General features: G+C 35.1%; 1 protein-coding gene across 1 annotated transcript in view; it reads right to left on the reverse strand.

The window, feature by feature from the left end:
• Positions 1-1,502: 1,502 nt before the first annotated feature.
• The window catches only part of LOC119065702 (ovostatin homolog 2-like), a 43,995-nt gene continuing 30,168 nt past the window's right edge, over positions 1,503-15,329 (reverse strand). The window contains exons 21-36 of the mRNA XM_037167833.2: positions 14,304-14,422; positions 13,596-13,647; positions 12,765-12,848; positions 11,877-12,053; positions 11,039-11,120; positions 10,298-10,454; positions 8,633-8,707; positions 7,584-7,749; positions 6,567-6,778; positions 5,459-5,668; positions 4,889-5,013; positions 4,016-4,106; positions 3,579-3,647; positions 2,764-2,866; positions 1,985-2,060; positions 1,503-1,564 (exon numbers count right to left, since the gene is read on the reverse strand). Of these exons, the coding sequence (XP_037023728.2) occupies positions 2,008-2,060; positions 2,764-2,866; positions 3,579-3,647; positions 4,016-4,106; positions 4,889-5,013; positions 5,459-5,668; positions 6,567-6,778; positions 7,584-7,749; positions 8,633-8,707; positions 10,298-10,454; positions 11,039-11,120; positions 11,877-12,053; positions 12,765-12,848; positions 13,596-13,647; positions 14,304-14,422 (1,775 nt within the window). The 3' untranslated portion in view covers positions 1,503-1,564; positions 1,985-2,007. The remainder of the gene's footprint in view (positions 1,565-1,984; positions 2,061-2,763; positions 2,867-3,578; positions 3,648-4,015; positions 4,107-4,888; positions 5,014-5,458; positions 5,669-6,566; positions 6,779-7,583; positions 7,750-8,632; positions 8,708-10,297; positions 10,455-11,038; positions 11,121-11,876; positions 12,054-12,764; positions 12,849-13,595; positions 13,648-14,303; positions 14,423-15,329) is intronic.

Below are 15,329 nucleotides of genomic sequence, written 5' to 3' on the forward strand. Positions count from 1 at the left end.
TTTTTTTCTTCCTTCTGGTCCACTCCATTGATTTGAGTCCCAGTTTCCTTTCCATTACTATTGGTTTCCTGTGCATTTCCATTCATTTCAATTAGTTTAGCCTTCATATGTTCCTCTAATTTGTGACTAAAATCAACCAGTTCTGTGAGCATCCTGATCACCAGTGTTTTGAACTGTGCATCTGAAAGTTTTGCTATTTCTTCATCACTTAGAGTTATGGGCTCTGGGGCTTTGAGATCTTGAGCCATTTTTGGTCTGTTCACTCCTGTTCAGTATGAGGAGCAGAGCCTTAGGGGCAGGGCGGGGCCACCAGGGTGGGGTCGCTGGTTTGTGATGCTGTATGTGGGGGCAGGGTCAGATCAGGGAAATGGCAGCCCTCTCTGCTGCCTCTCTCCATGGGGCCCACTTGGTCCTGTCTCACTGCCCACTCCCTCACCCGTCTATCTGCACAGGAATGCACCAGCACAGTCAACCCGCTGCCCTTCACCCTCAGCGGATCCTCCGGTCGCTCACTGGGTTGGCCCTTTGCAATCCCACGCCTGGGATCTGCGTGCCTGAGTCTGTCTGACCGAGTTTTCCTGTGCAGCTCCGCTCCACCAGCTGCTGGTTTCGCCCCTCTTACCGGTCCAGCTGAAGCATTCATTGTTATCAGGCTTCTGAAAAGTTCAATTTTCTGTGTTCTGGCTATGTTTTCTGTTGCTAATATTTTATTGTCTCTAAACTTGGTTGTGTGAGAAAGCAAGGGGTCTCCACCTATGCCTCCATCTTGGCAGAAATCAGTTTCTAACTGGAAAATTTACTTTTGTTTTTTCCTTGTGTGTAGCAGTATCTCAGCAGAGTCAGAAGCTTGCATTAAAGTTAGTAGAGAAATCGTTTGCATTTCCATAACTATTTCTTCCCAGTTTCTTCCTGTCTCCCTGTTCTCAAAATTAATTCATTGCTATAATAATAGTGTCAGGTTAAGCCGGAGGTAGACTTTGAGCATTGCTTTTCAGTAATAAGTGATTAGCTCAGAAAAATAAAAGAATTTAAAAAAGATAAAATGCCCTTGGATTAAATTCTCACTCATAAACCTGAATCCAATAAATTTATCAGTTAATTTGTGATTCTATAAGCAGTCCCCTCCCATTCTCTAATAATATTTTCCTGAAGAGACTCTGTGTGTTTTTGTTATTTTATGTTTTTTATTTTATTTTTTGAGCTCACATGAAGTCTTGTTCAATTTAGTTTCTTTTTCTTCTCCTCATCAGCCCTGACTTTCTCTCTTTTTCTGGATGTTGGGGCATTCCATGTATTCTGTTTGTCGTAATGCCTAAACACTTGAATTCAGAATTTATAACAATAAAGCAAATTATTTGTATTGAATGAAGTCCTGTGTTTTCTAGGATGAAAATTATGAGCTGCTGGAAGAAAAGATAGTCATAGACTCCGATGTGAAATCACAGCATTTAATGGATAATAAAGAAAATCAGAGAAGAAGTCACAACAGGTTGTAGACTCTGCATGGTTTTCTTTCAGGTTTGATTCAGAAGAATAAGTTTCTTCAAAGCAAATACCTTTCTACCTAAGATTTAAAACATCCTTTAAACAATAAATAAGAGTGGGAATGTATATATACATAAATATATAGATATACAAACATATCTATATACACACATACACATTTAACATGTACATGAATATGTATAAATATACATACATACATATATAATGACCTATCTTCCAACTTATGAAACAAAAATGAGAGATTTTTAAAATGAGAGATTTGTAAAATGAACTAAGTATTAGCACATTCTTTGATGCTATTTTAAAGAAATTAATACAATCTTAATGACTATCAGAATACTTATCTAGTGCACATAGCCATATAAATCTCCTTCAATACCAGAGACTTCTCTTTGTTGTATTCAATATTTCATCTTTAGGTTTTAATTATCTTACCAGATGTGTTTTCAATGGTCTGTGATATATGCAATTTCCTTACCTTTTTCTGTGTTTTGTTTTATCTCACAGGGAAACTGAAACACTGCTGATATTATAAGAAATAATGGCATACTCATCTGGAAAATAAAGAGAAATTCATCCAAAGTAGAGCTCCAACTTCTATAATCAGATTATGTTGGACAATTGTAGATATTTGAAGCCTATTCTTTTCAGTAATTTTTCAAGATAGTCAATCACTTCTGTTTTCTAAGTCAAAAAATATGCTATTAAAATTTAAGGCACTTGATAAGATAAATATATTCTCATAGTAAATGACAGAGCCAGAATTCAAATACCTCTTGACAAAATTTGTAAGACATTCATAAGGAACTAATAGTATAAATAATCCAGGAAAATTTTTTATGGTCCCCAGAATATCTTAGCAATTGGTCTGGAACCTAATATATTAACATTTCCTATAACATTTCAAAATAACCCTTTTCAAATTGAAGTTCATAAGGGTAGCATGAAATGGTAAGTCTCGCCATTAGCAACAACAAAAAGAACCTGATACTTAGCATAGTTTTTATTTCAAGTTAAAGGGGAGCTCTTGCACATTATATCAAAAGGATTCTAGGTGTTGAAAAACTCTGGTAATTGGAAACTGGCCCAGTCAAAAGACATATCATGAAGGAGCAAAAATAAAATATATGAAGTAGAACTATTTATTGTATAGTCTTTGAGGACTGAAGGTGATTTTGAAAAATTTTGTAGCTCAGGGAATCTTAGCTATAGACAATCATGTTCAACAGCTTTAGGGCGTGGTTGTGGCTTGCCTACCTTTTTCATAATAATTGTACACCATGACTGGTGCTGGCTGAATGTTGGATACAAGGTTGCTTTGCTCAACGGAGAAAGTGAAATTGTTTGCTGTTCCAGAAACCTATAAAGACACAAATTACTAATACATCAGAGAAGATCTGGAAAAAAATCTCTGAGAAAATTATCTCCAGAAGTTCATGATCTGTCCAATTAAATAGATTGAAAGTATCAATATTGTATATCTTATATAAGGACTTAATCTTAAATAATTAGTCAGGTAAAATGAAATTGTACAAAAATTTTAGTTCCATTGCTTATATTGAGGTGCAAGAAATTTATCTGAAAGCAGTAATGTGGACACTTAGGTGAGCGGCAATAATGTACACATAGAAAGGATGAGTAGGATGGGGGGTGGCTAGGCAGGGAGTGATGGGGGAAAATGGAGTCAACTGTACTTGAACAACAATAAACAAATAAATGAAAACGATGGCTGAAACTCATGCCACCTTTGTTAGAGTTCAAGTTAAACTATAAAAGATTTATAGAGCTACTCTGTGACCAAACTACGTGAAATGCAATGAGGAATGAAACGGAGGGAAATTATGTCTCTAAACTTAAGAATTATCTAGTCAGATAGTCAAGGCATGCATGAAATAACATTAGAGTTAGCCAGGAGAAGATAATCATGAGGATAGAAGACCACTGATAATCTTTAATGTCTAATAGTGTTTGAGAAACCATGTCATGTATATCCATAAGGAATAGACTCATTCAGTTATCCTCAGAAAAAATAAAGAAAACCATGGAAGAAAAAACACTATTGCTCAACTTACATTTTCCAAGTAGAAAAGAACATGGTCATTCTTGACTTCAGCCTTCATCACTTGGCCATTGTCTTCAAGCTTTGAAGGAATTGGCAGGGAAGGATAAGCAATTACATTAAAGAGTACTATTTCAGTACTGAATACTTCATAATTTTTATTTAACCAATTGCCAGGAATCTAACTTATGGAATGTTTCCTTGTGCCATGATGTTTTCATAAGCATGAACAAGAACTTAAGAAAGAGACTGCAGACTGTGGGAAATAATGCCTGTTAATTGCTATAAGTTAAGAACACCATCCTTCAATATTACAGCAAAAATGAAAATGTGAACTCTTGAATAAATTAGTTTAAATGAAGAATTCCATAATTTGGTTTTGCTAACCAGTTACTGCATCTATACACTATTGCTTTTTCTGTGCTGAAAGACTGGGTTTCTATTATTTACCTCCTCAATAGATGGCATTACTGGAGTAAATCCTGATAGCATTTTTACATCAACGAGGACCACATTGGAGTTATTGCGCATTCCAGTGTATCTGAAATTTAAAAACAAAACATTAGTTTAGACATCAGTTTAGAAAAGTGACTTATGGCAAGTGTGGTGGGTACATACATATTAATTAGCTGTACATATGGGGGAAAGGCACAGCTGAAGAGAAAACACCTGAATAAAGCCTTTCTCAAATATCTCAGAATACGCACAATTGGAATGAAAAAGGATGAGATGAAATAAAGTAACATAAGTTGGAGTAAATAATGAATTATCTGAACTTAATAATTTCTCCAAAACCTGCTTTTAAGATTACCTGAAGTCTCAAAGTCCAAACTTACAAACAAAGCTTGTACATTAGTATTACACATATCTATGGTAGGTCGATTAAAATGTGCACAAAACCTAAAGGAAATCTTTGTTTAAAAAGTCAGATGTTGGTAGAGTTGTAGTATTCTCCTCTATACCCACCTGTGCATGTTTTTAGGTGGAAAAATAGTATCTCCACTAACAGTACTTCCATAAAAAAATGGAAGCATTGCTGGGATATCAGTGTGGCAGAAGCTTGCAAGTTATATTTGCATGCAGTACAAATTATACTTGCATAATTCCAGCTCTGATTTAGTTTAAGTATTGAATTGTGATGTCCATACAGAAAGCTATAAAGTGACTGTGCTATAGAAATTACACCCTAACAAGTAAACTAACATCATAGTTACCGTAATTCATATTTTGTTATGTTATTTTGCTATGGTTTAAAATAATTCTTTTTTAACATATATTACCCTTTCTCTAATGAGGAAGTTGATATTAAAATGGGATACTTACTTGATGGTTACTGTCATGTCAAAAGTACTCTGAAATATATCTGAAGAGTTTTTCTTCATCATTTCCAAAGAAAGAAAAAATCCAGATTCCTTTTTAGGTAGTAGCACATTATACCTAAGGGTAGCCTAGAAAAGATAGCAAATCATTAAAAAAATCCATCCATTTATTCTGTAGTAAAAACTAAAGGACTTGTTGTTTCTCTTATTTTCATTATTAATGGATAGTACCTTATATTTCTCCTCATCAAGGAATAAGGCTAAATGTAATTGTTTAGTTTTCAAAATACACAAGTATCTTTAATAACATAATTTAATAAAAACATCAGAGCACTTTCTAACAGTGACATTCCTCAAGAAACTTCTCAGTTACCTAATTATCCTTAAGAGTAAATACTTCTGCATAAAATAACTTGCATTTTCAGCCAATGAGTAGAACATATCAATGGAAGAAAGAGTACAAATAATCATGGAATTATGAAAAATGGTAGAATAACACTTTACATATAACTGAACAGATAGTGTAATTTTTAATGGCAAACATTGATCTCGCTCTCAGGTAGGTATTTATTACCTGGATAAATGCACAGCCATGTCCTTCCACATCTGCTATGTATTGTCCATATGCTTTTGTTAGCTCTGAATGTTGGACCAGTAAGCGGTTGTCATTATTAACCTGGAAAATCTCACTGGATTCTTCGCTGCTAAAGGTGACAGTGTTTTGACCACTAGAGAATGTTAACTTCATATAGCGGGTTAAGGCAAGAAGACAGACAGCAGTGTCCTGCGCAGAATGGGAGAGGCAATGAGATGAGCTGTTATGCTGCAGTATTTACATCAGTCCACAGAAACATTCCTAAACAGGTCAATAGAACACCGAGAAACAATATCCTAAAGAATGGGAAAATACAAGATTGTGGTAGTTGTTGCCATTTAAATTTATTTTTTAAAATCTAATCAGATTTTATTGTTCCAAAGGGTTATATAAAGTATAATCTGCTGTTGAAAGCAGTACCAAATATTTTCTGATTTGATGTCATATAATTAAGCTGCCTTGGACAATGCTTATTTATACCCAACTGTCTTTGAAGATGGGAAGTCAGACTCTGAAAAGGCTGTTGGGAGAGTCACTAAGAAGGTTTTACTCTGAAATGAAGACAGTAAAAAGAAAGCAAATAAGGAAGTGAAGATTTTCTCCATGGGAGAAAAACTGCATTTCCTTGCATTTAAATGTTATTTTTCTGGTTAGAAATACATATATCATTGTTTCTTATACCTATTTCTTCTGTTATAAATTCATCTGCTTTCCTAATGTGCAAACCACAAGAATATTTCTTTTTGACCATAATATCTAACTTATCATCAAGATTCTGGTGTTTATGACAACAATCTCTTCTAGACATACATTCTATTTTTACTGTGTAAATAGAGATATAAATCAGGCATAAATTCCTTGAAAAGGGTCCTTATTTTATTTATCTGCAAATAGAGAATTCCAAGTAGAGTTCCTGATACACAGAAAATGATCCATAAGTAAACGTTAACTAAATATAATAGGATTTATAACAGCAAATATCCTTTATATCCACAGGCATTTTCTATGGTTGTCTTTGCTGTCTAGAGTATTGTAGTGTCTTTTGCATTAAACCTATTGTTATTAATATCAGACCCACACCAATCACCTGGGTGGAAGAGAAGCCTCCGTGGGAATTCATCTGTTGGGCAAGCCACTGCACAATCTTACTAGCATAGGTGAGGTCAGGAGTTTTTTGGGAAATGATGGCCAACAGTACATAGCAAGTCTTCTCAGTCTCAGCAGAAGGTGCCCAAGGAATAAAGGATGGAGATGCTTCTGTCTGGGGTTTCTTAGCACTTTCCCAGTATATCACATTATCTGAGAAAAAAATTCACACAGTTCCTATGAAGAGAACTGATTACACAGAAGAATGATGCAAATTTCATTCTTGACTTCTGTTATGGCTGAAAGGTATGGTCTTGACCATATGGTCTTGATCATATGGTCAAAATTCATATGTTCAAGCTCTACTCCCCCAAATACAGAATTCACAGTATTTGGAGATAGGGCTTTTGAAAAGGGGATTAAGTTAAAAGAGGCCAATAGGGGCCTAATCCATTATGATTGGTGTCTTTATCAGAAGACGAAATTTGGACACATGTAAGAGACACCAGGGACGTGCGCACACACACACAAACACAATGTGACTATGGAGGGAGTAGCCATCTACCAGCCCAGAATAAGGCCTCTGCAGAAACCACACCCGCTGACACCTTGACCTTGGAATTCTGTCTTCAAGAACCATGAAAAAATAAAAATAAACTTTGTTGTTTAAGCCATCTAGTCTGTGGGTTTTGTATGGCAACCTCAAGAAACAAATATAGCTTTAAATAGCAACTTCTTAGAGTCAAAGTGGTATGTGATTAAATTTTACAAGCAGTTTTCATTTTCTATAGTATGGTCACCAAGCTTGGTTTGTTTTGCTCACTTAAGGAGAAACTACAGAAAAGAGAAAGTAGAAAACAGAAAATAGATAAAGCTCTTTAAAGATAAAGGGCCACTCAGTAATTCCATCAGAGAAACAGACATATACTAGTGAAGAGAGAGTTCTTGTATGACACTAAGTTTCATCACTTTATTCTCAAGGTCATCTCTGTTAGCAGAAGTAACTAAGAATGCTTACTTATTTTTGTAGCAGATTGGTCCAGAATCTGGAGTAAAGATTTCACTGGCTTCTCTTTTCCAGCTAATGCAAAAGCATAAGCTAGCATTGCATGATCATAGCCATTGCTAACACCATTTTCCACTGCATCCTCTAGGCAAGAAAGCCCATACTGTAGGGCAGGAAACTTGTCATGCAGAAAAACAACATATTTTAAAATGATACCTGGACATTTTATAAGCTTGCTGAATATTTAAACTGATCATTCTTTACACCATATATAATATGTCTTTGAAGTATACTTTACATACAAACCTACTCATATGTATATATATACATACGTATTATGCTTTATAAATATCAATAAAATTAATTTCAAATGAATTACTAGTATTTGAGAAATAAAATTTAAATAGTCTGAAAAATGCCAGTTTCTATTTCAGATCAGTAATATATTAGTTAATAATAAACATTTCTTATATGTGGCAAAGAATACAAACTTATTTTTAGACTTAAAATACTTTATTCTAATAAGAAAATATAAGCTTCCTAAAGATGACTTTTGAGACTTTTCTGAAGGTGATTTTTGAGATATGCAATGACTGTGAAATGTTCAAGTATCTTCTTTCAGGAGTAGATGATGCAATCAGATAATCTGACCTTTGGGTTGGGAGGCAGCCAAGAAGAACAACATGTAGGCTGAAAGGTTTACACATTGAATTGGTCAGTGAAACATAATACTAGGCTATGGTTAGACTTAGAGATCAGAGGCTTAATCTGAAATTCATAGCTGAACTTCAGAAGATCTGTAAATACCTGAAACAGTATGAAAAACTTCTGTATGTGGGCATATGTGTATATTTTCCCTGGGGAAAAACCCAACAGTGTTCATCAAAGGTTTCTATGAATGAAGAATAGCTTGAATAACATCAGCTTAAAGAGAGGTAGGTTATAAATGAAATGTTCTTTTGCTGTTTTACCCAGTGTGAGAATTTCAAATAACTCCTATTTCACATTCTATTTAATACGCATTCGAGTGACTGAAACCAAAAGATGGTGGGAACGCTTACAGTGAAACTGAGCCCAGCTTCCAGGAAGGCTCCCACAACGTATGCAGTGAGTGAAATGTCCTCTTCATCTTCTCCCTAAAACACACACACACACAGACGCACAAACACAATGAGTCACACAGGAGAGCAGTACGCAAGAGAACAGCTGTTCTTCTCCAGCGAAATGAAGTATAAGAAGAAACACTGAAAGAATTACCATTATTCCTTAAAAACCACCTGAGAGTGTGCAACTTTAAAATTAATTTGTTAATAACCATACTATCTGAGCAAAAATCCATCAGGACTCAATGTAATAATGAAAAATGGCATAGAATTCATCTTAAGTATGCCTAATGACACATAATTGTATTTATGTTGCCTGATGTTAAGTATGAATTCCAAGCAATTCATACAAAGAGTCATATTTTACTTTATTTAGTATTAATGTGAAAAAGCCAATAAAGACTTTCTCATGGGATGGACCAGGAAGTGGTGAATATTCCTCAACATCCCTGAGAAATTATCCTGGGAAGTAACAAATGATCTGAGGTCTCGGATTCTTGTGGTGTAAGATTAGAAAAGCCTAAGTTATGTGGTTTGCAAACTGTGCATAGAAGCATCATGGGGAACTTGAACATTAAATGAACCAGTATGCACACAAGAGATTCTGATTCAAAAAGTCAGGAATAAGATATAAGGAAATGAATTTTAATGACTCTGGTGATACTGATGCAAATAATGTTCCGACAGCATCTGGGATCTGCTGCTGTACCATAAGCTTCTGCAGAAAAAAACATTTCTGAGGAGCTCAGTTATCAAGGTGTAAATAACTGCAGATTTTGGGTACTAAAATAAGATGTGGGACCAGTGCAAGTTTTTACTTTTTTCTTGCTTCTTTCTCCCACTCAATTTAAAATGACCATACACACACAGTATGGAAAAAGGTTGGGTAAGATCAGACAGACAAACTGACATAGTGACCAGTAATGAGTCCAATAAAAAGAAATGTGGACGTGTTTTAGAAGCAGATATGAAAAATTCTGATTCTTTGCATAACAACGGGTGCTACCAGGAGCCTTCTGCTGTGAGAAATAGGTTTGAAATAATTTAAACACATTTTCCCACACTAGTAATGATGGAATGAAGACAGTAAAACAGGAGGGAGAATGCCTAGTGATTTAGCTACACTTGGACAGGAGAAAGGAAGGAGTGATTATTTCATCTGACTTGTGAGGTCTTCGTACTTTGACTTGAGAAGGTATTGGAAGAGAGCTTCATTGAAACGATGTAAATTACTCTCCCTGAACTTTCTTGTCACCCATGAATAGGAATAATTAGCTACTCAAGGCCCCCTCCCTTAACATACCTTTTGGCTCCAAACTTATGAATGTTCTCTCTTAAAGTTCCTTTTCTCTCCCCATTCTGCTATTGCTAGTTTATATCCTGAAGTAGATTGATTCTATGGAAGGGCTAAAGACAGCAAGGCAAATAATAGATTCACGAGGAGTTATTTTTATCTAGCTGTGATGCTGTTGACTAACACACCATAGGCCTGTACTGCCACAGACTCAGAAGGGGTAATATGCACACACACACAAATTTCAAGTTCCAGATTAGTTAGGCCAGAAGTAGGGAAGGTAGGCAATACAAAAGAACAGGGAAAGGCTATTTCTGTTAATCTCTCACCTCCCAGGTATTGTTGAAAAGCTTGTCATTACTTCTAAAGCAGCCATTGCTTTCCTGTTTGCTTGAAAGCCAGATCAAGGTCTGTTGTTGAACTTGTTCATCGATGAAAACATATTTCTTCATTGCCTCGAATGTCTTAAAAGTAAGGGCACTGAGCCTGTAACGCATACCACCAGTTAGGCAAAAGTTAGATAAGAAAGAAACGATAATGCCAGCTACTCAAAAGATTCATCATCATTGTTTTAATTTGGCTAATATTGACTGTAGTTAGTATTGATAGTAGCGCTTTCCTTTGGGTCAGTAAAAGGTTTTGAACAGCAATATGTGAAGATTAGAGTAGGTGATTTCCAGCCTGTTTGTACACAAAGTTTGCACTATGTAGTTCATTAGATTATCCACATGTGGTGAGAGATTGGGTGTAATTAGATGCTTTGGGTACTTCTAGTTTTACTCCCCTAATCTGCATGGGAGTCTAAGAAATGCAGATTAAGTTGTGGCATTTTCCACAGTGTCAACAAGCTGTAGAAGCAGAGAAGGTGACATTTAATTTGCCATGAGACACTAGGTATATTGTATTAGAATTGGAATCAAATATTTTAGTATTATCTGATTCAACTCTGTCAATTCACTTTGAAACCCACTTTTCTTTAAAATCCCTACTGAACTCAACTTCTCTCATTCTCCCATAAGTCCTCCTCAGATCATCTCTACATTATTTCAAATAGAATGTTCATGTCTTACCATATGCTTCCTTCCTGATTTCTCTGCCAAAATATACTATATGAGCCATCCAAATTTTTGAAAGACAACTGTTTTTGATAGCCTAAAATACAACATCGTAGAAAATTGTTTTTTTAATCAAAGAAAGAAGAAAAAGAATGGTGTAGCATAAGCCTCGTGTTTTGGTGTTAGACAGATATGAATCACTAGATGACTATTTCAATTTATTTCCGAGCCTGAGATTCTATATCCACACTGAGAATAAAAATAATTTCTACGTTATAGAGTTTTAATGACAAATAAGATATTACATGTGGCTGAGACTAGTTTAATAACTGGCATTTACAATATTTCATTAAGGTTCTTTTGTTTCAGTGTTATCTTTCTGAAAAGAAAACCTAAAGAAATCATACCCCTGGACTTCTTCTTAACATCATATTGTACAAGGTTTATACATCTTTGTCCTACATACAAATCCAATCACTTCATTGCAATGAAGCACAATTCAAAGATAAATACAGAAGTTGATAAACAAACCATTTCTAGCTACTATGAACAGCAACAACAAATAAGGTAGCTTGGCAAAATTTTAGGCACTAAAAAACCTGAATGCAAACCTGAATTTGAAATGTCACAGTTTTATACTGTGGCACTAAATGACTACACAGGTATTGAAGTTTAAAAAATCCTGAAAATACCAAAACCGAAAACCAAACACATAGTTCAAACGCAGAGCACCTTGGGGGCAGATCTGCTTTTTGCCTATGAGACTGCTTCATAAGATCAGGTTTTTGACAGCTTGGGAGTAGTAACAACTGATTTTATCTACCACGGGAAGAAATTACTTAAACCTTCTTACCCCTAGATAACAAAAGGAGAGCCTTAGCTTTAACTTCCTCTGTCAATTGTCTAGTCGATTTCAGGTAGTCGAGGACATAGGTATCAGATGCTAGTAGAGCAATATTCTGCTCTTCCCATCCACTGGGCATTTGGAGAAGATTCTCCAGATTCTGCATTGCAAGTCCTAGAATATCCCCTAAAAATAGGAAAAGCAGAAAGCCACTGTTACTTAAAGTTGGTATCTGAGTTGGCATTAATAACCGTAGTCTAAAGAGGCATAGCAGAAGTAGAAAATATTTAAAATTGAGTCTAAAAGGTGGAAACAAGGAAAATTTTCTTGAAGTAATTCTAAAGAGGAGACAGACATGAAGGGTGGAGTTAAAAGAGTTTCTGGTATGAAAAGTATTTCTGAAAAAATCTCATTACCAGAGAAAAGAAAGTTAAAAAAATGTGTTTCCTTTTTTGTTTCTTGAGAACCTGACCCTATGAATTATAAACTGTATTCTATCCCTTTCCCCAAAAGTGTTGATGTTAATGATACAGAAATTTAAATTTTGAAAAACAAGTTTCTCGTATTACTGAGGAAATTTCCAGCATTTGTAACAAGCAAAGATTATTTTGCCTCTCCAAAGGGGAATTTAATATTTCATATTAATAAACTATAATAGAACTCTTTGTTTTCTAAACACCAGTTATCATCCATGAGAACAAACGTTCCGTAGGGACACAGATTTGAAAACAGTGCTGTGATTCTTTAGATTCCTATGTGGAAACAAGCTTAGAGAATAATCCTCAACAACAGTAAATATAGAAAAATCTCTCCATTGTGTTATTTTAAGGAATTTTTAAAGACAACCTCAATCAAGATTTTCAAATCTACGTGAAACTCGAAGTTTAATCAACTTACCCACAACAGTGAAAAAGGCCCTGGCTGATCCTTTTACCACGTTGTCTGGCAAACCCAAAACCACAGGCATGGAGGCTTTGGTGTCTGGAAAGAAAATATCAATAAAATAAATAATGTGGTGGCTTCTTTTTATAAGCAATAGCAGAAGACTTGTGAAACAAACGTACTACATAACATATTCCATTATTTCATTTTACAAGTTGCTTGTTAGAAGAGGTAAATTGCGATTTTGATTAGCTTAGAATCACAATACATTCAGAAATGATATATGCATCTGTGTGTTAGATAATGGCTACTGTTCTCCATTAGTTTAGTGCTATTACTACTGATGTATAAAAATTTCAGAAACTATTGACTATGACATGTAAAAAGCACACACAATACATAAATCTTGGAGACATTTTTTAGGCATTAAAATCATATGATCAACTAGATAAAACAATACTGTGATGGCCATTTAGCAGGCAATTGAAGGGCAGTGATGATTTCATCCCAAGATACAAAAGCAAAGGTAACATTATGTGTAATTCAGGCACAGTCCCAATTTCCCACTCTCCAACAGTTTGTCATAATTATATGACAAAAGAATTAAAAAATGATAAGGTAGGAAAAATAGGTTGAGGCAGACCAATGAGGGGGGCAAACTAAAATAAATGATAAAAGCCTGTAACTACTGTAGTTTTTCTTGGCTAAAATTATACCATAAAAATAGGGCATAAAATAGAATAATCCTCCATTAGGTATTTTGAATAAATAGCTGAGGTACTCAGTATGACAAGCGTTGATAAATTTTCTTTAGGACAAAGTTGACTACCTAAAAGATCCTCTTACCTTTTGTACAAATAAGAAAACTTTGAGTCATTTCTTTTTTAATACCTTCAGGCTGTGAAAGAGTAAACAAAAACAAATACAATAATAATGAGTCTGGATCATCTTTCCATGAAAGAAAGGTAACAAGCATCATCTTACATAAGTATGACTGGGCATGTTTGTCCTGGGGAGAAGATCCATTCATTGTCTCCCCCTTTTTATATCTGGAAGTTACCATACATTAACAACATCCATTGAAGGCCCTGTGCTCCCATTGTTTGGACAAAGATAACATCAATGTCATTTCGGGACACTTTGAACTCCTCTAATACTGTCTAACATCTTCAATATACAAAGTGTTCTGCAGAGTAGGAACATGACAACAGGTGAGGGTGATGGAAGCTACATAGGACTGTAGCACAGCTAAGTTTGTCTTGGATTTGGGTCACTTAAAAAGGGGAAGGGAAAAAGAAGAAGCATCATGAGTCACAAGCAAACAAAAAGTCATCAAGTCCATTTTAAGTGATAAATTTTACTATTCTGGGTCAGGTATTAGTTAAGAAAAGGATGAATTTTATTACTGTTTGAAATAACTTCAGATGCCATGTCTTGTATCAAAAGTAACTACAGCTAATTATGTACCTTTAAGAGAACGCCTTTTAATATTTAACCCATTAGATACTGTCTCTTTCTTATCTGGAAGAGCTTGATAGTTGTGTGTGTACATACCTCCACCAAGAAACTTCTGACCACAGCATCTTCCCAGTTTAGATTCTGCTGCTCAATTGCTCCATTTGGGCACGCACTAGTCTGTTTGGACTCAGCAACTACAGTGATATTCACTTTACCTGGAAAACATTTCCAAACATAAGTTAAAGTGGTTATTAGCCGATTCTGTAATGGGAAATAATAAATAGCCTGTAAACCACATTTTGAATTGGATGCACTGAATTTTATCATATTTATGCTTAGACCAAAATATTTCCCTCATTCATCTGACAGAAAATTATTTGGTATACTCTGTTTTTACCTGTTTCAAGATTCCTCATTTTAAACAAATGACTCATTTACTTAATTAGAACATAAAAAAATCTTAAAGAAAAATAATAGTTCTGTAAAGCCAACTGAGAAGATTACTTGATATTGCTTACAGGTATGTATGACAATATAGGGACATAACATCAGATAACCAGGGCTTCTAACTTATCCCAAATCAAATAAACAAAAATAGTAAAATATGACAGTGTGGAAAGGGTGCTGAATTTAAATCAAGTGCTAAAAAGGAATCTATTTTTTATTCCCTGTGATATCACCATACATGAAATAAAACTAATGTTTCAATACTATGTTGAGTTCTACAAGGAGAACATACGGATGGCTCAGAGACATATGAAAGGATGCTCAGCATCTCTAGCGATCAGAGAGATGCAAACTAAAACCACAATGAGATACCACTTTATACTGGTGAAAATGGCCATGATAAACAAATCATCAAACAACAGGTGTTGGAGAGGTTGTGGAGAAAAGGGAACCCCTAGTGTACTGCTGGTGGGAATGCAGACTGGTGCAGCCACTGTGGAAAACAGTACGAAATTTCCTCAGAAAACTGAAAATGGAACTGCCTTTGACCCAGTGATCCTAATGCTGAGATTATATCCTAAGAACTCTGAAACACCAATTCAAAGAACCTATGCATCCCAATGTTCATAGCAGCACAATTTACAATAGCCAAGAGCTGGAAGCAGCCCAGGTGTC

Source organism: Artibeus jamaicensis, unplaced genomic scaffold (genome assembly GCF_021234435.1).
Source record: "Artibeus jamaicensis isolate MK-2021 breed Jamaican fruit bat unplaced genomic scaffold, CSHL_Jam_final contig_233, whole genome shotgun sequence".
In the NCBI taxonomy this organism is placed as follows: Eukaryota; Metazoa; Chordata; class Mammalia; order Chiroptera; family Phyllostomidae; genus Artibeus; species Artibeus jamaicensis.